The sequence below is a fragment of the Pagrus pagrus genome (genome assembly GCF_965226575.1).
Source record: "Pagrus pagrus genome assembly, chromosome: 17".
In the NCBI taxonomy this organism is placed as follows: domain Eukaryota; kingdom Metazoa; phylum Chordata; class Actinopteri; order Spariformes; family Sparidae; genus Pagrus; species Pagrus pagrus.
Genome location: NC_140201.1, coordinates 19085997 through 19113990, shown reverse-complemented (window position 1 = coordinate 19113990; position 27994 = coordinate 19085997). Strand labels below are relative to the sequence as shown.

General features: G+C 40.4%; 1 protein-coding gene across 1 annotated transcript in view; it reads left to right on the top strand.

Annotated features, from left to right (window-relative positions):
- csmd2 (CUB and Sushi multiple domains 2) overlaps window positions 1-27994 on the top strand; it is a 241166-nt gene that overhangs the window by 129699 nt on the left and 83473 nt on the right. Inside the window, 14 exon segments of the mRNA XM_084379183.1 lie at window positions 1656-1768; window positions 8216-8398; window positions 10702-10892; window positions 11168-11303; window positions 13952-14146; window positions 15660-15798; window positions 17190-17377; window positions 18213-18401; window positions 19002-19118; window positions 21275-21490; window positions 22430-22618; window positions 24012-24181; window positions 24299-24455; window positions 24649-24840. Coding sequence (XP_084235309.1) covers window positions 1656-1768; window positions 8216-8398; window positions 10702-10892; window positions 11168-11303; window positions 13952-14146; window positions 15660-15798; window positions 17190-17377; window positions 18213-18401; window positions 19002-19118; window positions 21275-21490; window positions 22430-22618; window positions 24012-24181; window positions 24299-24455; window positions 24649-24840 — 2375 coding nt within the window.

The window sequence follows — 27994 nt, the reverse complement described above, 5'->3', positions numbered from 1 at the left end:
GCTGAAATTTACCACCTTAATAAAGTTTTTATAGATCAATTTTTATGCGAGGCCGCCTCGCCTGGGTGGGAACTGGGAGTAGGTGGGAGATAAATGACGGAGAGGTTTGTGAAGGGAGGGTTTTTCACTTTAATATTTTTGTTTACTTGCTTACATACTTGCACAAACACCGAAAGTGACCTAATCTGTTCAATTAAGAACTGCCTCTGTCCTTATCGCCTCCTTTATGATCTGAAAGCGAGAAGTTCTGTCATTGAGATCGGATGCCCTCTTGCACTCAAACAAACAAGAGCAATTTAGGACCAGAGAATATACTGCAGCTCTCAGCACAGTTTAACTCAGGACTATATTTTGGGAATAAGTGGTGCAGGCAAGCGTGCGCAGGGTGTAGGGAATTATTTTTTTCGTAACATTAAGGTCAGAGGCATGTGACCCGACTGCAGCGCAGTCATAAATGTGGTGGTTAATAGGCAGTGAGTCACAACCAATCAAATCTGCTCTTTTCCTTCACTTGAAAGACACTGTGCACTGACAGCTTGATAATGGAAGAGAACAATTTGGTGGGAAACTGCCACAAACATTTTTCCCCACAGAGAAAATGATGTCCTTGTGTGGGAAGGACATAACTGTCATGAGCCTACCTTAAACAAGCCACAGGCAAGCATAGTGTTTTAGACAGTGATGAGCTTGCACATTATATGTTTACATTACATTATATAATTCATTATTATTATAACACACTGACCAAATTTACAATTTTGGATGTTAGAATTGTTCATACCTCACACCTGTGTTTATAGAAATGAAAGAAAATTAAAAGAAAAATACTGGTTGTTGTTCAGCTTAATGGAATTTAATTTGATAAATTAAGCAGCATATCATCTGAAAAATGGGTTGCCAAGCTTTTCGTTTTAGTATTGCTCACAGGACAAGAAATTGGCGATGCAAGGGTAAAATCCCTATAATCTGGTACACTCTTGGTGCTTGTAGATATGGCATCTTTCCTCCTAAATATGTGTGAACAAGTTTTGCAGGAACTCATCAAATTACTAGATGGCTGCAGGAAAGGGCAAAAACATGGACCTGACTTATCTAGACACTCCTTCCTCACTACTCCCACCATCCTCTGTGTGCCATCACTAAAATTAGAACCCTTAATCACTTACTCTGCAGCTACACACTTCCTAATTAGAGTTGGGTGGAATTACTATTCAAATAGGATTAAATTACTTCTGTGGCATTGACTGATCTTGCCTTCATTTTCCACTTTCTTGTCCCCAACTGTTTTGAATAAAAGGGTTAGAATTAAAAAAAAAAAAGGCTTCTCAGACTGAAATTGCCTGCAACAGTTTTAGAGCGTATTTCTTTGATGAGAAAAGTCAGATAGTTTAATATATCACTTCAGGTGTTGTTTTGCTGCTTGCATTAAGTTTTTTAATGATGCAGTGGAAACAGGGCCTTTGGCTATTAAAGTGACACCATATTCACTGCAGTAAGTGCAAGCACGGCTTATAATGATTGAAACGACTGATTTCACACAGATTTGACACACCTTGCAGACAAACTATATTTAGCACAAACTTAAAGTATATTGAAGACAGTCTTTAAATGTATTTCTGTTTTAGGAACCTGTCCTCTTGTCTCTCTTTTTGTAGCCTGTCTGGCACCACCACTCCAGACCTTGTGGTTAGCACCAGTCACCAGATGTGGCTCAATTTCAAAACAGATGACACCAGTGGCTCCCTGGGCTTCAAGGTGTCCTATGAAGGTAAGAATGCTTCAAACACTATTTGTCAGTCAGTGGGATGAGTGCTGGCCTGCTCACAGCATTTCACATTTCACTTCTAACCACACGTAGAATTAAAAGGACATTTCATGTGGCAGTCCAATGAGTGTTGGTGGTACATTTAGTAAATTGGAGCAATAATTTTCCGATATTGACTGAGAAAGGTGACTTCTCCTGCTCACAGAGCTGTGCAGGCAGTGCCTACGTGTACCGAGATGCATTCCGTGTGACTTTCTGACTCCCCGCCTACTGAGCACATTAGCAGCTGCTAATCTAAGTTACACAAGGCTGCCAAGCAAGCAAATTCCTGCAGTTTGATCATTTCTTTTTCACAGGACATGTCTACCAAGTAAATTTATATACAGCAGCAATATACCAACCCACACCCACACACTGGCGAGGAACTGTGAAACCACAAAGCTAATGCTAACTGATCTAGTGTTGCAGTATATAAATACATAACATAACATACAAGCAACGTGACAAAAGACTCACATCCAACCTCCTACTCGTTACTTTGTTTGCTGTAAATGAGGCTAATGTTCACACAGTTTCTCTTGATTGTATGTCAATATTACAACAGCAACAATAGTTAAGCAACATGCCAACGCTTATTTTAACAGGCTGACCTACAAAACAAACCATAAAACAACATAAAACATGGCAAAACTTATCCTTAAACATCTTCCAAGCTTGAAGGTGGTTCACAGACAGCTGGTATCAATCCATTCTTCAGGTTGTACAGTTCCTAGCCCTCGTAGTAAATTTCACACATCTTTGAGCTTTTGCAGTCCGAGTGTCTACTGGAAATACTGACTAGTGTATGTGTGTCTAAAATACACTAGTGAACACACATTCACTGGTCAGTATTTCCAGTAGTTTTGGGGACATTTCTGGCACATTTCCATAGAAAATACAGTTTATGCACAGGGTCTTGATAGGTAGTTGAAGACTTTCGTGCTCTTGCAACCAACATCAGAAATTGCCTTGCTTGTTCCCTGCTGGCCATATCCTCTTGCTCTCCTCGAGGCATGATACAGCTGCAGCCTCGGTCTCTCTCCGTTGCATTTCTTTGGTCGTCTCTTCCATAACATCCTCTGCACATATATTTTGGGATGCAATTTTTGCTTTTGGAAATGTAGCTGAATTACAAGCTGGAGAACTCGGCTCTCTCTTTCAATAGAGCAGACACTAAGGAATTAACTACACTACTAAAAATTAACTTCATTTAACATCATCCCTGATTGGGCATCCACTCTTTGTTAGTCATTTGCCCTTGTGACTCACTGTTCAAAGCTGACATCATGGGCTCTGACAGAACACATTTTGCTTCAGCTGACTCAGTTACTTTGTCCATCCCTGAAATCCTCACCCTGAGTTTTAGTTCATCGGGGTCAGAGATGCTGCATTTAAGACTTTTGTCATGAATCTTAACAGCTAGATTACAAAGCTCTTAAATCAAACACATAATGTACCAAGAACTCGTGAATGAAGCCCCAAATTGCTGGTTCCATTCCAAATATGCACAAATTATTCTTTCAGATGATTCAAGCCTTGAGTGCTAATGAAGCAGGACAACAAAGGCACTTATTTTCGTAAAACGAATTGTCAATGAGCCATCAATGCAGCAGATAGCTCTTAATTTGTCCTGTTGCCTAATCCTGCTGTGTGTATCTGTGCGGGTATACTCTAATGTGTGTGTGTGCGTGGGTGCACGCGTATGAACTTTAAAAAAATGCGAATTAATGTGTATGTGCTTGCATGCATGTGTGAAAACGAGAGAGATTAAAAGGAACGACAGCGTGAGCTTGTGAGTTTGTATGTGTGTGTTCTGTTTGTCTTTGTGTATGTATTTGAGTGTGGGGAGTTGCCAGGGTTCTTGTTATAGATAAGTCTGCCGTTTGCCTCTCAGAAGCACAGCGAGTTCTCTCCCTTGCCCACAGATGCTTATTTTTCATCAGTAAAAATAACAGAGAAAGTGGAGCAGCATGCTGAACCAAAGTGTAATTAAAACAATGAGTTCTACTTAATGAAGGGGAAGAAACGCTTTGAACCACTTCACCTCCCAGATTGGAGCACCCAAAATCTAATTTGCATTCTCAATTACTTGTATTTTAAGCCTGATCATCAAGTGTAATTGGAAACACAGTCATACCAGTACACACACTCCCACCTCACTCATTCATTCGTGTGCGGGTTGCACACACTCTGCTGTGGCCTCAATCTTTCAACTGTAATCACAAACAAAAAAGGTGTTAATGCATATGTGTAGGTCTGAACCTAACCACTGTAGTACTTTATACTGACACTGAGCATGTGTTACATGAAACATTTGGATTTATTTTTGGCCCACATGCAAATAGATGCACCAACATGACACAGAGGTCACGTTGTTTGTATTTTTTCTATAGTAAATGCAGTGTGTTTTGAGGCTGTACCAAATAGAGAGTTTATGGTTGAAAGTTGAGCATGTTGTGCCTTTTGCATTGGCTGAATTAAAAGGGCCTTAAACCTGTATTCTTTCTAATGACCACAAGGGGACGACTCCAGTCCAATCCAATTGTATGTAAGTTTATGAGAAAATGATGCTACTTCTCAACTGATTTATTACCGCAGTAAACAGTTTCCTAATTGGTTTATGGTCTCAGTCACTATTTTTAAGTCTTTGGCAATACAGCATGATGCTCATTTTATAAATCATGGTCTGATGTAGAGTAAGGTAGATGATAAAGCAGGGTATGCTTTAGGGAGCTGCTACTTTGTGATTTTCAAGTCGCTACCACGGCATACCATGGCATCCTTGGGTTCTCAGTCAGATTTAGTCAGGATATCCTCCCCAGCTCCACCCTCTTGTCCAAATACAGTCTCTTTTGGCTTGGATAAACCAAGATGGCGACAGCCTTAATGCCAGGACTCGTCCACAAACCAGTGAGTGACATCACAGTGGATTTACACTTGGCCCTCTGATCATCAGGCTGGTACCAACTACTTAGATATGCTCGTACTTTTGATTGTTGCTTATAATTACTATATTGCCACCTACTCATTAAATTAGCTCCACTTGTTGTAGATACTTAACACATTAAGCTTTAATTTGGTGATGGAAATGTCGAGCCTGTATTGGCCATTGACACATTAAATGCGATATTGGGTTATACAGTACCAATAAACTTGACTGTTACAGTCCTTTTGTGGTTTTAGGCCTGAGGACATTGCAATGTAGTTGTTGACAGTAATGCGAGTCTAAGTCCCATTACAATGCTTGGATTACTCTGGAATGTCAAACACACAGACAGGGACAGCAAATACGCCATTACATCTCTTCCTTTATTCATGAGACTCAAATGCGTTTTCATTCACTCCTGCCTGCTCTCTTACAGAACATACACAGAGACACAGACATACATTCACAAACATATGCATGACAGCAGATATACACATGAAACACATGTACATACCGATGTACACACACACACACACACACACACACACACACACACACACTTCAAAGGGCTCTTATTTATTGCATTCATTTCCCTCAAGGTAGGTACTACCCATGGGGTAGAGAGTGCTTACTTGAGAGAACCAGTGCAGGGAGTTTGAGGTCTTCAGTGAGTCAGTTATAGTGACAAAACAAGTCATTGTATAACTATGTGTGTGCGTTTATGCATTTGCATATGTATGTATGCATTTATGTATTATTCTGTCTGTCTCATAGCCAGCAAGTTCCTCCCAATGCATTTTTGTTGGATCTTAAACATTTCCTTCATATCGTTTCCCCTTAATTCTCACAGGCTCACCTCAAAATTGGCTTTCAGCATTTCCCCCTTTTAAAGGTGACTTCCACGTAAGATCAATGAGTTGTCTTGTGAATGAGGCTGCCTCAGGACAGCCATACATCCAAACAGCAGTGAGCTCTAAATATGTGTTCTAAATGATGATCATCATTAGGGCTGAGTATGGATTTATACCCAGCATCACCCCTGGTGCGGTTTAAAATCGTATTAGGCCCTGCCATCATTTCCTGGATGGATGAGCTTATTCGCTCTCTGTGTTCCCCCATCCGGATGCCTCGATAGGATGCCTCAGCATTCCCATCTGCAATGTGCAACCTCGGAAAAGTAGAAAGAAGAGTGAGCAAAAGAAAGACGATTGCATAAATCTTGCGATAATGAAATTGGCATATGTGGTTTTAAGGAAGAAGGATGGTCATCGAGTTCTATGCGTGTGTGTTTGTGTGCGTACCTGAAAGTGCTCAGGTTAGCTTCCGACACAAGTGAGAACGTTTGTCACACAGTAGTATACATCTGCAGGAAGGGAGAGAGACAGATGAAAGAGGTTTGCAACATCACTGAGGGACACTTTGGCAGGATTAAAAGACATTAAAGACTACTTAGTGGCAAATGAAATTATACTAAAAATGAATGCATGACGAGAAAATAGGCAAATCACGTTGATTTTAATGTCATAAAGTGGAGAAGCAACTCCGTCTTGCCAGTGTCTCTTCGCTGAGTCATTCATTGTTAACATCCGTTCAGTCTTAGCTGAGGCTCCAGACAGGAAGAATGTCTTTGATGCACAGTTTCAACAAAGCTAGAAGTAATGACCAGACCCATGACACACTATAGCTGGGGATGCATTACCCAACTGAGGTTTCTGTCAAAAACATGTGCCCTTGACAGCAAGCACTCTTTTAGAGGTGTCACAGTGCTGTGCAGTTGCAGAAGGTATCTTTTTTTTCACTCAGTGCAACCCCCACAAGTGGTTCAAACGTGGGCTCTACTTCTAGAATGACTTAAAACAAGCAGGATGAAATTTGGAGCAAAACTAAGTTAACGGAAATGATTATCGGGAATGAAATCAGGAAAACAAACAAAATCACATTTTGCTGATGCTATTGTTACTTCACTAAAATTCCACTTCGATCATTTTTTATTAGTTGCATCTCCTATCAGTTAATCACTGACAAAGGTTGCAAGGTGCGTGAATGTTTCTAGAGGAGGGAAATGTCCCACTGTCCTAGACCAAGTGTGCCTGACCAAAATCAGAACTGGAAAACAGAATTCAATAATGCACCACCACCTTGGCATGCACTACACTATTTAATCAACATGCTACAGATTGTGTCAGAAACAAATAAACAAACAAACAAACAAAAAAAAAATATATAATATATACATATATATATATATATATATATATATATATATATATATATATATATATATATATATCTTAAAGTAGCTTTAAGAGTATGATAACTAACAAAAACTAGATCTATTTCTGACAATCACTGGATGTACTTTCACAGTAACATCAATGGTTATAACATTCCTAATAAGCTAACAAGATGCATGCAAGAGGGAATAAAGATGTTGCTGTAATGCTTTTTTAAAACGATTTAGGCTAACCATTTCCACTTAGCTCATGTTTTCAAGAAAAGCAAGGCTGGACAAATCTAGCACCTATCAGTGCACTGAATGTGCAAGGATTAAATCGACATTGATCCTCTGGTTGGATGAAAACGTCAGCGTTCCTGTAATAAGTGGTGGAAATAATGTAGAGTACATCCTATTCACGACGTTGTTTTCCATAAGGTGAGGATTTATTCCCCTATCCCCGAGGAGAGGAGTGTGGGGATATGTGGCTGGAACGCTTCAACATCCAACAGTTGAGAGTAGGCTGCAGAACAGCATCCTATAGAATGATTGGGGAAGGCATTTTTTTTCCTGTCTATGCGTATGCACAAATTCACTGTTCTTACCTCTAGAGTCAGCAAAAGAAAATAAATATAATGTAATGTAAAATGTAAATGTGAATTGAAACAAATACATTAGGACTTTTCTCCTGGCACAATAGTTGCTTGGATAAAAATCACTTCTTCTCACTAACTCTGTGTTGATAAACTAAACCCACATTTTCCTGAAATTGTAACAACAGAGAAAACAGCACTCTGTGGTTTGTTTTGATTTAGTGTGAGGTCCTGCATCTTCATATCACTTATTACCTATCTGGTTGTATCTTGTCAATAACTGCTGGAGGCTGCAGCCAGTAATAACCTTGAGTTGATGTCTATTTCTTTGCATCCGCCCTCCCTCTAATATTTATCCAGCATTTTTTACGGAAAACTAGAGAGAACACACTTCTCATCCACTGCAGGGCCACCCTGGTTGTCAAGGATGCTGAACAACACAGTTTTTCTTTATAAGATAATATGCACGTTGAATAGAGGACATTCAGGGAAGTGGCTTGTGTTAATTAAATTATGACCTTTAAATTAATATCTCTGTTATGATTGCTGATAACAGAAGCAGGTCTTTGTTTGTATAACCAGCATTAATGTGTCTCTGCTAGGAAAATTGATCCATTAATAATGTGAGTTTTGCATACTTAATATTCTTTCCTGTGTGTTTATTTTTACCTACACAGAAATTGACCAAGGCAGTTGTGGAGATCCTGGAATCCCAGCTTATGGCAAACGAGAGGGGACAGGTTTTCGTCACGGGGACAGGCTCTACTTTGAGTGTCTCCCTGCCTTTGAGCTGGTGGGGAAGAAGAACATCACCTGTCAAAAGAACAACCAGTGGTCGGCTAAGAAACCAAGCTGTGTTTGTAAGTTCTTGGATGCCTTATGGTATTCAGATTCTACATGTGTGCACGTGTGAGTGCATACATATTGATGTTTTCGCAAAGCTGCATAACAAATGGTCAGATTATCCATACAGTTTGCCTAGCAGAGGCTGTGGATTTTGACACAACAGGGGCGCTTATTAGTTAATTAACGCCATGAAAGACAAACACAGAGAGTGAGAGAGTAAGAGGGTGAAGGGAAAAGCAAAAGAGAGCTGACCATGCAGATAATGCCCAATGTTGTTTTATTTATAGATAAAAGGATGGACAAAAAGCTGCAGTATCTTGATAAACATCACTGAGCTGAATGACATAGAGGATGCTGGCAAAAGAGTCACTTTATCCACATGGCAATAGTAAACATGGTGTATTAAGTTAACATTTAATAAACTATATTAGTCATGGAGACATAATTCTGTATGCTTACCTTTGTAATTAAAGTTGATACTGTTAGTAAGATGATGATAAAAAATGCAAATCGCCAACTTATGATATTTATGTATATCCCTTATTCATTGTGATGGAACACAGTGTTTGTGCCTTTGCTTCAAACCCACACAAAAATAATCTGACCATTCCTGAACCTCACCAGCCTTTAGTTACTGTTGTTACCTTGGGCAATTTACTTACGTCAATTAGGTAGGTGATGTTCGTTTAGCTGCCTACCGCACTGTACTGTATAAAATAGGTAATAGTTTCTAAGGAGACATGGAAGAATTAGTTGTAAACAAATCACATGTGTAAAGTGAAAACCTGAGATAAAGTCATTGGTAGAGATAAGTCTCAGTTGAGACTGAGGGTGATAATATTTATAACCAACATTGCTCCAGCACTGCTGAGTAAACGTTTCACTTTGCTTGATTTCATATTAAAAAGGCTAAAACAATCTTGGCTGCAAATTCTGGTAGTTCTATTCCCACAACTGGACTATTTAAAACTCCTGTTCATATCCAAGTACCTGTCTAATGTGCATTTGCGAATGAAGTAGTATTTTGTGTTAGCAACTAAGACTTAAGTTCTTACACATCCCCCTACAACATGTTTCTTTAGTTTAAACTGAAACATCCCTTGCTGCTGTCGCTTGCAGTTTAGTTCAAGGTTGTTGAAATGGAATTGTCTTCCACACAATTGGGTACAGCCCCTTGACCTAAGATGGTAACCTACATACATTTTGTAAACTCGGTTTTTAATAGAACATCCCCTGACAACTAATACATCCATGAACCTGGATGCGAAACAAATCAGCAAAGTGAGGTAAACCTTCTTAAAAATTATTTAAACTAGTCGGTGTTATAATAATGTGATGCATGACTTTTCCTTTTAATAGCCTCAAATTATGTAGAAACCAATTACAATGGATACATGACACATTTGACAGCATGTCCAGAATTCATGACGGTCCAAAGGTGGTCTGTTTGTCCCATCAAATGTCAATAATCTCAGTGCTGCCATTTTCATTTGACTCCTTAACAAAGCATATGCATGGTCAGCCTGCCAGACAACCATGTACAAAACAGATTCTGTGGGCTGGCTTTGCAAGTTAGGCTACATTCGCCCAGTAGCATCGAAGTACTGTGCTGTTGCCCTGTAAGCACATCCATTAGCGCAACTGGGATCAAGTGACAGCCTTGACGGTGGCCAGGGAGGGTGATGAGAGTATTTTTCATTTTCATTGCCATCACATTCGTTTCAGCTAGACATTGATTCGAAACAACAAATTTTCTGGTTACATGTCAAAATTTGTGAGGCTAAGGCTTCTTCTATTCCCTATTTCAGTACACAGGTCTCATTTAAACAAGATATTGCTGCTAGTGGCTCCCTCCTCAGAGATAATGGTGGATAAATGGTTCCCTTTTGCTACAAAATAAGTGACATACACAAACATATTTTGTTTTCTGATGTTATTGGTGACTTCCCTTACGTTCAGATATATTTCCTTCTCATTACCTTCATTTCCATCAAGCCCTTTGTGAGCCTAAAGATAAGTTACTGACATCGTATGCAGTATATGTGCTTATGCTACAAAGCAACAAGTTGGTGGTTATAATTGTGTCTTATGTATTGCAACTTACTCCATGATCTGTCAGATAGTAGTAGTAGTATGTGGGAATTGGGGTGAAATTTTACTGATTCAATAAAGTGGGGTCAGGTCATATTCTTTTGTAGTCGGCAAAAGTAAAGGGAATTTCCCCCATGTTTTTCAGCCTCCTATCAACACTCATTTTATATTGCTTTGTTTGTTATTTCTTTTTCTCTCTGTCTGTCTCTCTTTATGAATCCTATAGTTTCCTGTTTCTTCAACTTTACCACTCCGTCGGGGGTGCTGCTGTCTCCCAACTACCCCCAGGAGTATGGCAACAATATGCACTGTGTGTGGCTGATCATCTCCAACCCTGAGAGCAGAATCAATCTAGCCTTCAACGACCTCAGCATGGAGAAACAGTTTGACTTCCTCTCCATCAAGGATGGGGGAAAGGTAGTGTTGAAATACAAGCTGTTGTCCTCGGTTGCTTTGAATAGCTCTGCAACTTTACCTATTGACCTGCCTATCAATCATTGTGCGTGTCAATAGGAGAAGCAGCCTGCGCAATTAAGCTTACAAGCTACAAACCTCCTGCCAGCCTCATTGGACTTGATAGTCATTTTATCTGTCTACTTCCCTGTAGGAGATATTTACTCTCTCACTTGTTTCCCTTTTTAGTTCATGATACCTTTGGTCTCGTCAGAAAATCTTTATCTGTTTCTTGTCAGGCGGAGTCTCCTATCCTGGGTACCTTTTCTGGTGATGTCCTGCCCCCCTCTATAACAACCAGTGCCCATGTGGCTCGACTAGAGTTCTTGACTGACCACACCTACACGGACAGAGGCTTTAACATCACATTTACAAGTAAGTATTGAATGTTAGTCCAATGGAGATAAAGTGAAGTCTTTAAAGCTGATCACAAAAGCCTACCCTGACTGGATATTGTGTATTCTAGTTTGTTTGTGCATGTGTACAGTATATGTGTTTATCTGTGTGTGGGTGTGCATGCAAGTGGCCTCATGAATCATCCGCAATATCGTTGCGCCTTGTCTCCCGCACCACATAAACTCTTCCGCCCATCAGCAACACAGTCCTTACAGTCGCGCAGTCATACAGAGAAATGACAAAAACCTTTGTCTTTATTGTCTAAATAGAGACTTGACATCTAAATAAAACCCAAACAACGTTGCAGCATCCTTACCTGACAGATACATTGCGGCAGTGCTCATTATGTTCTATTCTGGGTAGCTGCTGACTTCTGAGGAAATTCCAGATGGGTTTTATACTCTGACGCAGTACACTTTGGCTGCATGCTGGTAAACCCATTTCATGGATATACTGTATCGTGAGGCTTTGGCAGCAGGATTTTTGCATCCATTGCATATGTGCTGTTGTGTAATTAGCCTGATCTTTGCATTCTTCCACAACTCAAAATAGATATCTCTGTAAAGCCACAAAGCTGGCCCATAGGTAGTTGCCGCTTGGAGGTTTGTCTCAATAAGACTTGGCATTAAAATTAGCTGCAGTGACTCACTTTAATACAAGCAATAAAATGTTATTTTTTTTTACTTTTTTAGTTTGTTGCCTTCATATTGTCTAGTTTGTAGCTCTAGCCCCTCATTCATAGGACTTCCTCTACTTGCGAGAATGTAGTAGAAATTACATTAAGTAGACATTCACATCTAAACCTGTGTGCTGAGTTACGGTCAGGGACACTACCATTAGCAGCAGAAACAAAGATATTTTTGACTTCTGGTTAGCTTCTAGTCTATATAAGGCTCTCCAAGGAGATTAGGTTATATTATTCACTCCTGTCTGTTTGCTTTTTTGTTGGTTGGTTCAGGTATATTAAGTGGCTGGTATCTATGAGTACAAAAGTGGACTGTTGGGCCTTGGTTGAGATATGCACTCTACAGAGTGCTATTCTAATGTTTCATGAGCCAGTTTGTTCCTAAGTTAGGTTTGTACAAATCGCCAACAAGGCTCTCTTTCCTTGTGAAAATGATTTACACTGAGCATCATAGTTATTGTACTGTCACTAAGCCAGTGATGTACAATGCAGGGCGAAATGTTCCAGTTAAAGATCTCGCTAGTGAGCCTCGGTTCAGGCTGTTCAGGATTTCCTGTTCCCATCTCTTAGTAGTAATTGTAGTAGATGTGTATTATTATTGTCATTTCTGTAGATAGGCCTAATAACCAATTTGTTTTCAGCGGCTCTGCTTTGTACCTGCTGTGTAGTTGCGTCATGTTTTTTCACAATTTTTATGACTAAAATCTACTTGCCAATTTTTTTGTGACGTTTTGATCCAGTCTACTGCAACAGCTGGCACGTAAAATGTCCTGATTCTAGATAGCAGCTAAAATATAACATATTTCAGCTTACCCATAATGCCTTTGAGCCCTGACTCTAGCTCATTTGCAGACATGCCATCAACCCAGCCCAGGTGCCTCTGTGAAGCCGCAATGTGGACAACACATGGCAACTAATGCATTAATTAGCAAGTTAGATGAATAAATAAATAACCAATGCAGCGTGGTGAATGAATGTCAGGAGCAGTTAATTGAAGATGACGGTTAGTTCCTGAGAACAGTGTCATCCAACTGCAGTGTTTTTTAAGGGGGTTGTGGGGCAGAGCGGACAACTTCCATCATTCATGTTAATTAAGGACATGCCAAACTGTATTGAGGGGATTTTTGGCACATTAATAAATAAGATGATCATGATGGATGAGGTGTGGCTGGCGCTCTGTTTAGGTCCAATGGATACAGAAGAGGGATTTATCAACACCTACATGTGTCACCAACCTGCGTGTGTGTGTACAAGAGTGAGTGCAAGTGAGTAAGTGAGAGAGATATGGGCGCAGGTGATGTATTTGTTTACATGCCTTGTTCCAGGGTTATGCCTCTTGTGTGACTGTGTTTTATATGTGGCCTTTCTAACTGGTTCCTACTTGAAGTTTCATTGAGAAACCACATAGATAAAGTTTTCAGGATGTGTGAAAACAGTTGTCCCTGTTTGTTTACTCCACCTATCGTTCAGCAGTGTCATCTGGCGCTGATGATCTGCATACGGTGTGGTTTCCCACCCTCTGGAATCACTGCAGCAGGGAGAATCAATGTGACTCACTAAGTGAAACAAATTTCTTCTCGTTAAATGCTGGCATTGCTAAACGCTGACATTAGGTGGGGAAAAGTTTTGTCAAGAAACTTGGGTAATTATTTTAGGAGCTCCCTGGGAATTAGCATCTTTGCACGGACAGTGTGACATGTGACAAGGATTAATGAAAGCAGAATTACAGTTGGTCTTTTATGTTTCTTGTTTTTGCAACAAGATGACACTTTGTTCCTTTTAAAAAGCAAAGAAAGGGTTGTTTTTTCTTTTTTTTTCTTTTTCAGGAAAGCAGTTTTCCTTAAATTTTGTCATTTTATGTTATGTGACTTAGTGAACACTATCACTTCACACCTATGTCTTCTCCTTCACTAACCATACCTCCTCTCTGCATTTTCAATAGCATTCCGCCACAATGAGTGCCCAGATCCGGGTGTGCCAGTGAATGGGAAGCGGTTTGGTGAGAGCCTTCAGCTGGGCAGTTCCATCTCATTCCTGTGTGAGGAGGGCTTTGTTAAGACCCACGGCTCGCAAACCATCTCTTGTATTCTCAAGGATGGCAACGTGGTGTGGGATAACGCAGTTCCCCGCTGTGAAGGTGTGTAAAGAAGTGGTTCCACTTCATGTCAGCCGGATCTCTGTTATCTAAACTTAATGTTTTAGCTATAACCTCCAACAAATGTTGTTTTCATCAGCTGGCATGAGGTGAAGCCTCTTGCTGGGGGACACATATGGTTGAATGAATTATCATATTAACAAAATGAGTGGGATTTATTCTATAATTCTTATCCAATATCACACAGCGGGCAGGTATGTTTGAGTTGGCACAGCTAGCTGTAAATAGAGTAAATATAGAGTAAATATGCAGAGGATTTAAGTCATTAGAAGGAAGGTGTGCATATCCCCCTTCTCAAAGCATTTGTCCCATGGTCTAACACTTCATACACAACTGCTATATACAGATGAAATGGGAGTATGTTTGTTTTAACACTCACTCTAGCTAGTAAATTCAGCATCACTGCATCTCAGGATTGTAAAGAGACACAACCAAGTACTGAATAGAATGGTGTTTATCAAAGGGAAGACCAGAAATCAATCTAATCAATAATGCCATTGATATAAATGTTAGGGATCACTAAGATCTGAATAAAGATTGCTTGTGATTTCACAAAAGCTTTGTTTTTTCGAGCATCTGATGCTGCAGACTTGCTGTGCTTACACACAGATTGCCGAACCATTCCTTTACCCCCTCAACTCAATATTCAATAAAATATTTCCATCAAACCAGCAAAGACTAATATAGCTGGCGATGCTAAGATAAAGCCGATTAAGGTGTTACCCGCTGTGGTTCTTGGACACCAGCAGAGTGTCACACCGAGCTCAGACCTGGCTTAGTACTCTAAGGGGCCTCATTGGGTGCACTATTCATGATACGCAAAGGAGAAGCCATTATTAAAACATGTCACTTCCCCCTGTGTGCCACAGCAGCTTTGTATTCCTCTGAGACCATCTATCATACCCCTGCGTTTGTAGCGTAATGCGTTTTATAGATGTCCTTCAGTATGCTGAGTTGGCTGATTAAATCATTCCACTTCAAAGGGAGCGAGGAGCTGGCACTGTAACTAAGCCCTCCACTGTGCCTGTGTGTTCTGGTTAAGGATAGGCAGTTAAAGAGACGCGCAGCAAAGTGAGCAGTAACAAAGCTGAGGGTATGGGACAGGGGTTGATGTGCTCAAGTGTCTTTTGTGCTAGCGATCAAAGATGTTCCTTTTTCTGAGTTTGATGGAAATGACAGCAGAACCTTTATAGGAGGGGTTTGATGACAGATTTAAAGACAACAGCAGAGAGGAGGAACCATGATCATGGTTGTGTAACGCATGACACAGACACACATGCAATAACAGGTATGTTGCTAGGAGAAATGGTTAACCTTGAAGTGAGCTGTCACCAATTTACATTAGTCAGATCCTGGCAGTAAAAGAAATGGGATGAGCCCTGGCTGATACATGAGATCATCTCTGGACATTGTCATACATCAGCTGGGAAAGACATGCATAATTCAATCTCTGTCTGCTCGCTCTCTCTCACCATCTTCTCACTCCCTCCGTTAGCCCCATGTGGAGGGGATCTGAAGGCTCCCAGTGGGATCATCCTCTCCCCTGGCTGGCCAGAACTCTATAAGGAGGCCCTTAACTGTGAATGGATCATTGAGGCTCCTCCAGGCTACCCCATCAAGATCATCTTCGACAAGTGAGTCACCCAGATGGCTGTCACATCACCGTTTTTTTCTCTTTCCTCAAAGTAAGATCAGATTTTTCATGCTTTTACCTTCACACAATTTCCACGTGCTCACATTTATCCCTCCGCTCTCTATCGCCTTTTATAATCTCTTCCTGCCACTCCTTTCTGGTGGTAATGCAGTAGATCTAATGCACATGAACATGCAGCCCCTACTAAGCTAACACTATGTTTTATTTAGCAATGCTCATTCGTGCTCATTTGATCCTTTCATTTGATACCCCCCTCCTGTACATGGACGGATATCCTTACAGTTCACACACGCAGATGCACACAAAGAAGCTGAATAGACCTACCAGTTTGTGAACATACATGCGTATGTAAGTGGAGATGCTCCATCAAGGGGAACCAGAGAGATGGGGGGAGCAGGTAATTTTTCCTGATGTTTGAGAGAGAGAACATACAGTCGTAGGATCAAATACTACATTAGCGTTTCACTAAGGCTCATCCTTGTGAGCCCATCTTGTCCTTGTCTCTGCCACAATGGCACGGCATGCAAAATGAATACACATAAATGTTTGTTGCTCTTTAATTTTTATGTTACATCAATAAAATATCACAAACCACCGCTTCATTTAGATGACACGGTTCTGAAACCATTTATTCATGGCTTTGAAGATGAAGTGGCTCTGGCAACAAAGACAGAAACACACAGATAGCACATGCGCACGCACACTCTCAAACATGCTAGACAGATGCACTCACCAAAGCACGCCAAATGTCTCCACATTTTCTAAAACTCACCATATGAAAATTGGAAGTGATACAACATAGCTCTGTTTTCATGTTGAAAGCAGAACCTTCAGAACTTCATTTAAGCATCAGTCTCTTCTTATTCAGTTTGCATGGAATCCAAATTTTTGGATTTTAGTTGAGGCCAAATGTCTAAAACTATAAATAATGTTTGGGAAACTCTACACTTGGTCTGATTATAAGCTGAATATATGTATTTTGAAGTGCATTTTGACACAGTGCCCCTTTCTAAGACAGGTAGTAATATAGAGCCTGCATTAAATCCCTTACCAATTCAATTCATTCTCAGATGAAGTGGTGCTTATTCCCAAATTTCCAAAAAAAACGGATGACATAATACAAGTAACATGTGCCCTCAAGGCAGTTTTTCACTTTGTCTGGTTGGTAGTCCAGCCTTGCATTTACCATTCTGTAAACCCAACCTGAGATGTATCCACGAGACTCAGACAAGATAACTAAGCACATATTCTATACTAACAGTTTTATGTGAGGACTTAATGTTTTTATTTGCTTTTTACCAACACTTCTAATTTTGTATCTTTTTTTGTGAAGCATAAAAATCCTAATTCAATTTATTGCTGTATTCTCAGGTTCCGCACAGAGGTCAACTATGATGTGCTTGAGGTTCGCGATGGACGTTTTCCCTCTTCACCTCTAATTGGTAGTTACCAGGGCACCCAGGTTCCCCAGTTCCTCATCAGCACCTCCAACTTCCTGTTTCTTCTCTTCTCTACTGACAAGAGCCACTCTGACATCGGCTTCCGCATACGTTATGAAAGTAAGGGCTTAATGCTTGTGAGCAGTCAAATCTTCACCCGAGGATACAGGATAGATACACTGTAGAGGAAGGCATTATTTACCAATGCTTCACGGAGCCTAATAGAAATTAATCTATCACAATACATATGGACCAAATCAAGAGACAACAGCCATAAGCCTTGTTCACTGGACTAGTAAGAGCCTTTCAGTCTTGGTTGTAAATAAAATCTCTGCAGGCTCTCAATTTCAGCATGAAGACATTCTTATTAGAACACCTATAATTAGAAAGTAAATGGGCTGAGATTATTCTGTCAGATATCCCTGCCTTGACACACATTCTCACTCTTCAATCCATAGACACTGTCAGACACACACATGCACGCACACACACACACACACACACACACACACATACGCGCGCACACGCACATACAGACAGACAGACAGAGATTTCCCACACACTAGTCTTCACTCATGCTGTAAATCCAACCCTTAAGTCATCCTCGTTTCTACCTGTGTGTCTCACACTGGTAACCTGTTGCGCTTTCTCTGTGGTAAATCTCGGCAAAGCTTCAATAATTCACTATGAGCACTACTTAGGCAGAAACTATGCAAGGTGGAGCGGAAAGAAGTGCAGAAACTTTGGTTTATTGGTCCATTCCTGTTGAGAAAAGGATGTTCAAGTAAATTATTTATCAGGGTTGCTTTGAGAAAACAAACTGCTTTTCAACATTCCTTGACCTCTGCTTAACCTATTGAAAACAGGATATAATCCTAATTACGCTGCAAGCAGGGGGATTAACACTATATGTGTCATTCTGTTTTTGATCATGTGTGTTTTTTGTCCTCTCCAGCCCTGCAGTTACAATCGGATCACTGCGTGGATCCCGGTATACCTGTCAACGGACAGCGGCATGGCAATGACTTCTATGTGGGAGCTTTGGTGACATTTAGCTGTGAGGCAGGGTATACTCTTAGTGACAGAGAGCCATTAGAATGTGAACCCAATTTTCAGTGGAGCCGCCCCCTGCCTAGCTGTGATGGTACGTTCCATAATATTGACCTAGAAATGAATAGTCCCCTGCCAGATTTCTTCCTATTCATAAATGGGATTAAAGCTAAATTCATTGTTGCATGTTGCTCCAGACGAAACATGAGAAATCGTTTTCAGCACTTTGCTTCATATTGCATCACCTTTAGATTACTATATATTCCTGAGTTATTATAAAATCCATACAAGATAATAATATTTCTTTCAACGACTTTTATTTTAGACTTTAAAAGTTTCTGCCTCATTTCATCATAAATGTTTTATATGTTCAGTGGTGACGTTACTCTTTGATGTTTGCCTGTTCCGTCATCTGTAAATGCTTTTATATTTAAGGGCAGTATTGATTTTTGCCCACTCTGTAATGATATTGATGATACCACTCTGTCCTTTTTATGCTATCTTGAAGGGCACCTTTTGTAAAATGCATTTTACAACATTGTAAATGCACAGACAAGTTTTGCCATTTTTGGGGGAAATTTTATTTCTGTCTTCATCAACTTTGTTATGCCCTCTCTGATTTTGACTCTCCACTCTCCTCTCATTTCTCTCATTCGTCCGTCTCCCCCTGTTTCTATTCCCCCTGTGTTGCCAGCATTGTGTGGAGGCTACATCCAGGGCAACTTTGGCACCATCCTGTCACCTGGCTTCCCTGACTTTTATCCGCACAACCTGAACTGCACATGGATAATCGAGACCTCCCATGGCAAAGGTTAGCAGAGAAATTCAGCGTCAACACATGCAGCAGTCAAATTCAATTTCCCTTACAATGTCATTTCCACCCACTGAGTGGCCTTTTTATTTTGCCGAACAAGCTGTCTCTGTAAGTCTGGAGCGCTGAAAGGCTGGCCTAGGGCTACAGCGCCATGAGAAGACTCTCCATTCATGTCACCTTTGGTAGAGCGCTTACATTAAATTGACACAGCCTAATTTGTGGATGTTCTCTCAGCATGGGTGTAATATATTTCATAAGTAGGGGAGGTAGACAAGGAATTGATTCAGCACAGATTCTGAGACTTAGAATATTGTGTTTCACTTTAACACAAAGACTTTAGCTTGCCTCCAGTGAATATAAGAAATTGTCATGAGATTTTTTTCTGTTGCAGTTTCCAAATTGCAGGGATATATTTAGTTCAGAAGTCAGAATCACCTGTTATATTGATGTTGTTCTAGTTTGCTTCACTAATGATAATTTTAAAGGGGCATGACAACAATTTTACACATTAAATGTGTGAGGTGTGGCTAAGTTGCATTGAGGGTAATCGCTAGATTTTGAAAAGCAATCCACTGGCTGAGCATTGCACTCCTTTATCACTGTTGGACTCATTATGGACAGTTCACAAACAATTGATCAAAATATATCAGCTTTTCTATTCCATGCATTCTTCTTCCTTTTCAAACCTTGGTGCCTACATTACCCACAATTTAACAAAGCCACTGAGTGGCCTGATGAGGCAATTCATCAGATTAAAGGCAGCTCCCTCTGGAGCCACAATAGGCTTCATACTACTATTTTCATATATGCAGTAGTGGAGTTGCCCTATAAAAACAGTGTAATTCAGACAGCAAATGTATTGCTTACATTTGAAATAGTTTTGTTTAACTGACGATTAAAGTGTCCAATCGGTCAATGTCCCCACAGTGCATGACAGGGGAGAATACTGTAAGTAAGTAATTTAGGTCTCTGTCGCCCAGTTGTAGCATTTATGAAGCGCTTTTGAGATTTCAGAATATCAAGGTATATATTGTTTATTGCAATATAGCCCAAAAATGTCACAATATTACTTTAAGGCCATATTGCCCAGCGCTATAGCCTGGTTTACTTTGTACCCTCTGCAGTTATTCAGTGGTTATAATGTGTTAGTCCATAGTAATACAATAATAGTATGTCCAAGTTCTAATAGTGCTAACCCTAGACTAACCTGCTATTTCAATTTAGAAGTTTCAAGAATAGCTTAAAAACATGATTAACATAGTTAATTGCAGACACAGACATATTGTGCACATGGCACTGAAACATTTATTTAAATCTTCACAGATTTTAATGCTAAGCTTCTAGTTTCTTTTACAAATGTATGATGATTTTTCCTATACTCCTATTAAACTGTTGCTCAGAGGTATCTTTGTCTCTTTCTGCCTTTTCAGTTGCCAATCAGGTTGAACCATTGGACAGTGTTTTGTTCTCCGTGTATAAAACTGTGGTAGATATTTAAAGATATAATGGAATGTCTGCTTTGTGCTTTGACGTGGTGGCTGCCCTGAGAGGCCTCAGAGCCCTTCACACTTGGCATGCTTTATGTTGAGAGGCTCCATGGTGTCCGGAGGTACAGAGAAGATGGGTCTTGGAGAAATTCCAGACTCCCCTGATAATGGAAGGGACTTGACCTAGAGTTACACACATTGTCTGCCTCCTGTCTGGTGCTGTGATGATTCAGTGTGACGTAGGACATACTGTTTAGAGCTGAGTGACTCTGATGTTACTTGGCTGGTATGACTGCCTCCATGTATATACCAGCTTCTTCTGACATCAGACGTGTGTTGTCAACTTATATCAAGTAAGGACATTTGAGCTGAACAAGTTTTATTAATCTGATCAATCAAGATTGTCTCGAAGTACAATTTTTTTGACATAAAAACTTTGATACAAATAACATCTATTGGTAAAGAGGGCTTTCAATTACATATTCAGAAATATTTAGTAGTCCTCTGATCTATCCGACTGTACCGAATCAAGCTTTTGTGGCTGTCGATTCCAAACTGTAGAACGATGGGTAAACCCATGAATAAACCTAATTTACTCGTGCTATGGCAAAAAGACGTAAACAACAGCTCATTTAAGTTATGGATCTTTCTTCCTCTCTTATTTAGGTGTCCAGTTCACCTTCCATACCTTCCATCTTGAGAGCCCTCACGACCATTTGTTGGTAACAGAGAATGGCAGCTTCTCTCAACCCCTGTGGAGACTGACAGGCTCCACACTGCCACCACCTCTAAGTGCAGGCCTTTTTGGAAACTACACGGCTCAGATACGCTTCCTCTCTGACTTCTCTGTTTCCTATGAGGGATTCAACATTACCTTCTCAGGTAAGAATGGATTATGTCATTCAAACTACTAAGACCCGAAAAGAAGGATGGCTGAAAGTGCTGCTCACAGTACTGAGTCAGACTAATCATTCAGCGGAGACGGAGAGCGACAGGTTGGGGAAAAGAAATGAAAGGTTACACATTTAAGCACTTAAGGTTCGTGTTGAGAGCGGACGCCTCAGGCTCCTGAGTATGGATCAGAGACTTGCTGTGACCTTTTAATAACAAGAGTCTGTTTCCATGGGTTATTGACACAAACTGCCATGCTTAGTCAGGAGGCCACCTTAGGCAAGAAGCAAATCATAAGTTAAGTATGTGGCCTAGAAATATGTAATTACAACCACTTGAGAGTTATTTATGAAATGGTTGACATCAAGAGAATTGATTAATTTTAAATTAATCAATTAGGATAGAGCACAGATGGCCCCCCTACCTAGTGAGAGCATCATTTCACCTCATTTGGCTCTCACAGATTTCAATTGATTTGAACACCAAAACATAGTTTAAAGAATGTTAAAACAACAGTTTGAAATACCAAATGCCACCTATGTCAAAACAGGTCAGGTTTGCGAGATTAAAAACGTAAGGCCTGAATGTTCAGATGTAGGGTTTCATTACGATGGCCATCCATGTAATACACATGATGAAAGCACATGTTTTCTGAATTTGAATGAGTGACATTTAGCGTCATGTTGTTTAGATGTGATCTGGGACTTGGAGGACATTTGATTTATTTAACCATGGTCTATCTTCCTGTTTATCTGTGGAAAAGTACTTGTCAACCTTTTAAAGCATGGCAGAATTCTTAATCAATTCAATTTATACTTTCTCACATCCAAGCATCATAAGACATGCTACTGGACTGGGATGTGATCTTCTAGAAAAAAGAATAATACATCTCTAAATACATCTTTTTGTTGTTCTCTCTCTGTTTACCAGAGTATGATTTGGAGCCATGCGAGGATCCTGGAATCCCGCCTTATAGTACCAGAAAAGGCCTGCAGTATGGAGTAGGCGATCCCCTCATCTTCTCCTGTTTTCCGGGTTACCGACTGGAGGGTCCGGCAAGGGTGATCTGCTTAGGGGGCAGGAGGCGGGTGTGGAGCTCCCCTCTGCCAAGGTGTGTTGGTAGGTGGTCACATGCTTTATTTTGGCTTTTGTCACTCCCCCACCACCCCCCTTACAATGCCATGTTGCCACATTAGCCCTTTCACACACACCCACTCATTAAGAAGAACTGTCAGTCACATTGGAAAAATGAGGCATTTCCCTTTCAATTCTCCTCATTTTCATCTCTCCATCCGCCCACGTTTTGTCTCTACATTGGACAGTTTCCCAGAAACAGCCTTTTTGACTTTGTCCAAATTATATAGAGCAGCAGCCCTAATGAGGATGACATTAAAAAGCTGAAATATGTTAATTATTGATGTTGCTCATTGCTAATGCCTGGGAAACATGACGAGTCAAACTGCAAAGATTTAGGTCAGTGTGTTGGTTCTATGATACACCAACCCTTGAGAGCTGCATTAGTGTGTTGATATGAAAACACATGTATCCTAATAGTCCTAATGATGGATAAAACACAGACCATGACAGTGATTGATCTAGATGTTTGTCCTTAGAGTGGCTCTTTTCAGTTTATCCAAAGCACTGTTTAAAAGTAATTGGGGAAAAAAACTGTGAACTGCAAGTATTTTTACCACTTAAAGATTTTGACACTCTATTGGAAACCAGTAATTATAGTTTGATAAATACAATCTGGTGAAGTCACATTTATTTTCTTTACCTACACCAATAAATACTACCTGATTGTTTGTTTTGAGTGACTAGGCATGTGTGAAGTAGCAGTAGCAGCAAGTAATTTCCTTATAAAACCTTGTTAACATTAACCTGACTGCCTCATTTGCGCCTGTTCTCACTGCATATTTATCTGTGAAAATAACATTGCTAGCTTGTAGTTTGTTGGACATTTTTGCCTCTAGATGAAGCCACATCTTTAAAGTTTGCCACATTTTGTTATTTTCCACACCTCTGGCAATCGTATTCAGCCTTATTTTAGAAGAAGTGATACTTCTCCATATACCTCGCAGGCAGTCCCATCACCTCATCTCATCTACCTCGCTGCATTCATGAAGTAAAAATTCAGGGTACATTTGTGGTCATTTGAATTCTGGCAGCTATTTTTCTATAGAAAACTCGGTCCCCGTTTTTACCTTTTCCCTGATATGATTCAGAAAAAGGCATTTTCAAATGGAGCTGAAATTACTGTTAATCATATTCAGATTGCATTGCGATTATGATGATGTGCACCTCAACATTCAGGTAAAGTCACTGGCCACATTCCTCTCCCATCACCTCTCCCATCTCCCTGTGCATGACAGCATGAATAAATACACTCTGAGTTTCAAGCATATAGCGATTGACATGTCCTCTGCTCTCTCCCATACCACCACTTTCTCCTTTCCTCTCTCTCTCGCTCTCTCTCTCTGTCTGTCCCTCTGCTCCCTCTCTTTTTCTCTAGCTGAATGCGGCTCATCCGTGACTGGCATGCAAGGGGTGCTGCTCTCACCCAACTACCCCGGTTACTACGGCAACAACCACGAGTGCATCTACTCCATCCAGACGCAGCCTGGCAAAGGCATCCAGCTACGAGCGCGGGACTTCAGGCTGGAGGAGGATGACGTGCTCAAAGTGAGGGGGTGGGGGGAGTGATACCCTCCCTGTGTGTGCGTGCCTCGTTAGCATATTTGTGTGTGCAGATCATCTTAATTCAGACGCTTCCTCCCACTCTCCCTCTGTCCCTTTCAGGTCTTTGATGGCAGCAGTAATAAGGCTCGTCTGCTGGGGGTGTTTACAGGCAGTGAGCTGCTAGACGCAACCCTGAACTCCACCTCCAGCTCCATGTGGCTGGAGTTTATCAGCAATGCGGATAACACCAGCAAAGGCTTTGAACTGCACTTCATTAGTGAGTAACAAGTCTTTCGCACAAACACACACACATTTCTTTACATTCAACATTTACATTTTAGTAGAGTTTGTTTTCTTGTATCTTATTTTCCAACCCTCGTCATGGCCACCATCACATAAAAATCCCATTAATGGTTATTTCTTCAATACCCTCCTAATCCTTGTACTGACACTCTCCCTCTCTCTCCAAGGTTTTGAGCTGGTGAAATGCGAGGATCCAGGTGTTCCCCAGTTTGGCTACAAGCGTGAGGACAAGGGTCATTTTGCAGGGAGCACTGTGTCTTATAGCTGTGACCCAGGCTACACCCTGAAAGGCCCCGAGGTGCTCACCTGCCTGAGGGGGGAGAGGAGGGCGTGGGACAGCCCCCTCCCACTCTGTGTTGGTGAGTCAGACGAAGTAGTTGGAGATCAAGTGTATCATTGCTGTTGGCCGCATTTTTACTTTATCTGTCAAAATAATGTTGGTTCTGCAGATTGGGTGTTTTGTCTTCCATTACATGGGAATATGCGTTTGTTACCAGTTGTGCACAATAGATATCGGCCAGATATTGGGAAATGTATGTTACTGGCTGTATATCTGTAATGGTGAAATTATACCTGATAAAAGCTGCCAATAATGTGAAGCCAATTTGCTTTCATTGACTTAACAAGCCTCACATTTATACACTCCAACATAGTAGCAGGCAGCATGCTCCTCTAAAGTTGTTGCAACCTACCAAAAAACACAGAGAAGAAGTGTAGCACGCAGTTGTCGCATGCATGGCCTCAAACTGCTGCACCTGGGTAGACTCAGGCAGTGTAGACTAGACGGCAGAACAGTGTCGCCGGTGTGGGCATTATTTGCAGTTTTAGAGGAACATGATGAGGGAAAAAGTCTGTAAGGTTAAGCAGGTAATTATCGATTTTTGTGTCAGCTGAAAAAAATCTATATTGTGAATCCCTAAATTAACATCATGCTGTAAAAGTTCTCCGATTTTTTGCTTAAAGCAGCTACGAAGAACATTTTTGAAAATGAAAGAAATGTAGTAAAGCCTTTTGTGGTGTTTTATTATTTCGTGCTGGCATCACAGTTTATTACCTTCCCTTACATCACAATTTATCATTTTATGCTATGTTAAATTCCACTAAAATATCAGGTTGCATAAAGCAGTATTCTGTAGTATTACATTATATTACATGGGTGATTGCTTTACTGTTTGGCACACTGCTAATCCTAACCAGTTATAGTTTATTTCAGCCGAACAATGTCTGACCCAGTTCCTCATCCTAATAACAATGTGAATATGCTGGTGCAGGTTTCCAAAAAGCCCTGTGGTTTTAGCTCTGCTATTTTGGGGCATCCATTTGGGTGCTTTCCCAGCACCTCATTCAGTGCATTATCTCGTCGAAAATGACTGTACTCTATTTAGCTCCACATATTCCTATTGCATCAAGGTTGCAAAGTCCCCCTTTTCACTTAAAATAAGACTCTCACATCACTAACACAGCAAGCATACAGTATAGGCAGGTTTTTAACCCCTAGATGGTGGGACTTTCAATTATTTGATATTATTTGTGTTCACTGACAGTTCACTTATCACTTGTTACCAGTTGACACAAACATGGTAGAGCAACAATTTTGAAAATAATAATGCGTGACATACATACATACATACACATACCGCCTATATGATGTCATGATAACAAACCCAAAGCAATTTTTTGGATCTTCTATTGGGCGACATTTTGACAGAGTGTCTCAGACACCAGCCAGGAGCTCAGTGAGGAAAAACAGGCAGGATGGTGTTCTTTGACATCAGCCAAGGTGATTAGAATGATATTGCTAGGCTCCCGTTTTAACCCAAACTGACAGGTAATTTCATGTCTGGGTACAAAAAACGTTCAGCATACTGTATATCTCTGAACACGTTTGTCCTCCCATGCCCTTTTCACTGCAGATGATAGCCTAACAGCCGGAGTGAATTTGGGAGGGACTGCTTCCGTCTGTAATGGTGGGATTATTTTCTAGTAGCGGGGACACACTGAACACATATGAGATGGGTATGGCGAGCAGGGGGAGGAAGAAGAATGAAATTCAGTTGAAAACAGTAGGGAGAGTTCATATCCTCAAAGTCACTGAAGAGGAAAGTTACAAGGTTGAATGCCTGAGCAGCTTTGTATTTTATCGACACTTGATATGGCCGTGCATATCCAATGTGTATAATCATAAATAAATGTCCTTTTTTTATAACTAACCACATTTCTGCATATTAATGTCTAACTGGCTGAAATTGTTTTTAGCTGATCATATGATCATCCACATGCATGCTTTTTGTATAAAGGGAACATTTAAACTACCTTAAGAAGAGAGGGAGACAAAAAAGAGAGGGAGAGTTGATTTAAAGAAAGATGCATGTGGAGACATACTAAACTCTGAGAGAGTTACACTGCCATGGCAGCACTGTGCAGTAGTTTCTGAGGTCATAAGGCTAGAGGAAAGAGACGTTTTTTTTTCTTACTGTGATAGATCACCATCTTCTCTTTTCACTTTTCACATGAAACAGTAAGTTTCTTCAAACAAGAAAAGCACAACAGAGGGAAAAAGCTTGAAGAGAGACTAAAGCCTCAGCAAGACTATCAAGATTAATATGCTCATACTTTATTTTCTTTTTTTTTGCATTATCCATCTCCCTTCAAGACAATAAAAAAAAAATATATATATATTTTTTAGGGAAGTAAGCATATACTCTATTTACAGTTTGTGTGTATGTGTGCATGTGAGTTGTTTTGTGCGTTTGTGCTTTGACAGCAAAAATGATCGGAGGCCAGCGCTGGTGATTATTGCAGTTTAAATGTATAATGCATGAGGGCTGTGGAGAATGTGAAGGAGGGAGACAAAGGGACGATTTATTTGCAAACATAAGGAAAGGCATGTTTGTCAAATGGAAGCTGACATAATGTGTTTGATTCGTATGGAGAAAATAGCAGCTCGTCCCTGTCTGATGTATTGGCATGGGAAACTGAAGTGTTACTTTGCCAAAGCAAGTTTATATTAATGAAGGTTCTCAGTCATCCATGTCATGGTAATTCTAAGTGCTGTATCGTAGGCAACTGGACTTGTCTCCAATGGATAAGTCGAAAATAAAATAGAATAGAAATAATGATATACTTATAGTTAAATATTTAGTAATAATTATTAAAAAATAATAAGTGTCTCTGTTTCCCTCTGTGTGTGGTTGCTGGGTTATGTTAAACAAGATATTTACTTCCTTCTAGGCAGCCTGTCTCTGTTTCTTTGTGTCTGTCATCATTGCTGTATTTCAGTACAACTTTTTTTTTTTTTTTACTTTTTGGATAAGGGTAGGGGTTGGTAATTGAAAGGGGGGTGGGGGGGTTGAAAATTGCTTTTCAGTCACAGTGCGTTTCTGGTGGCAATTCATTACTTGAGGCTGAAAAGAAACTGTTCTTCCCTCTGTTTTGACAAAATGTTTTGGCCTCTGATTTTGCTTTGTAGTTCCACTGATGTGTGTTTGTGTTACTGTCAATGTTTTGAGAGGC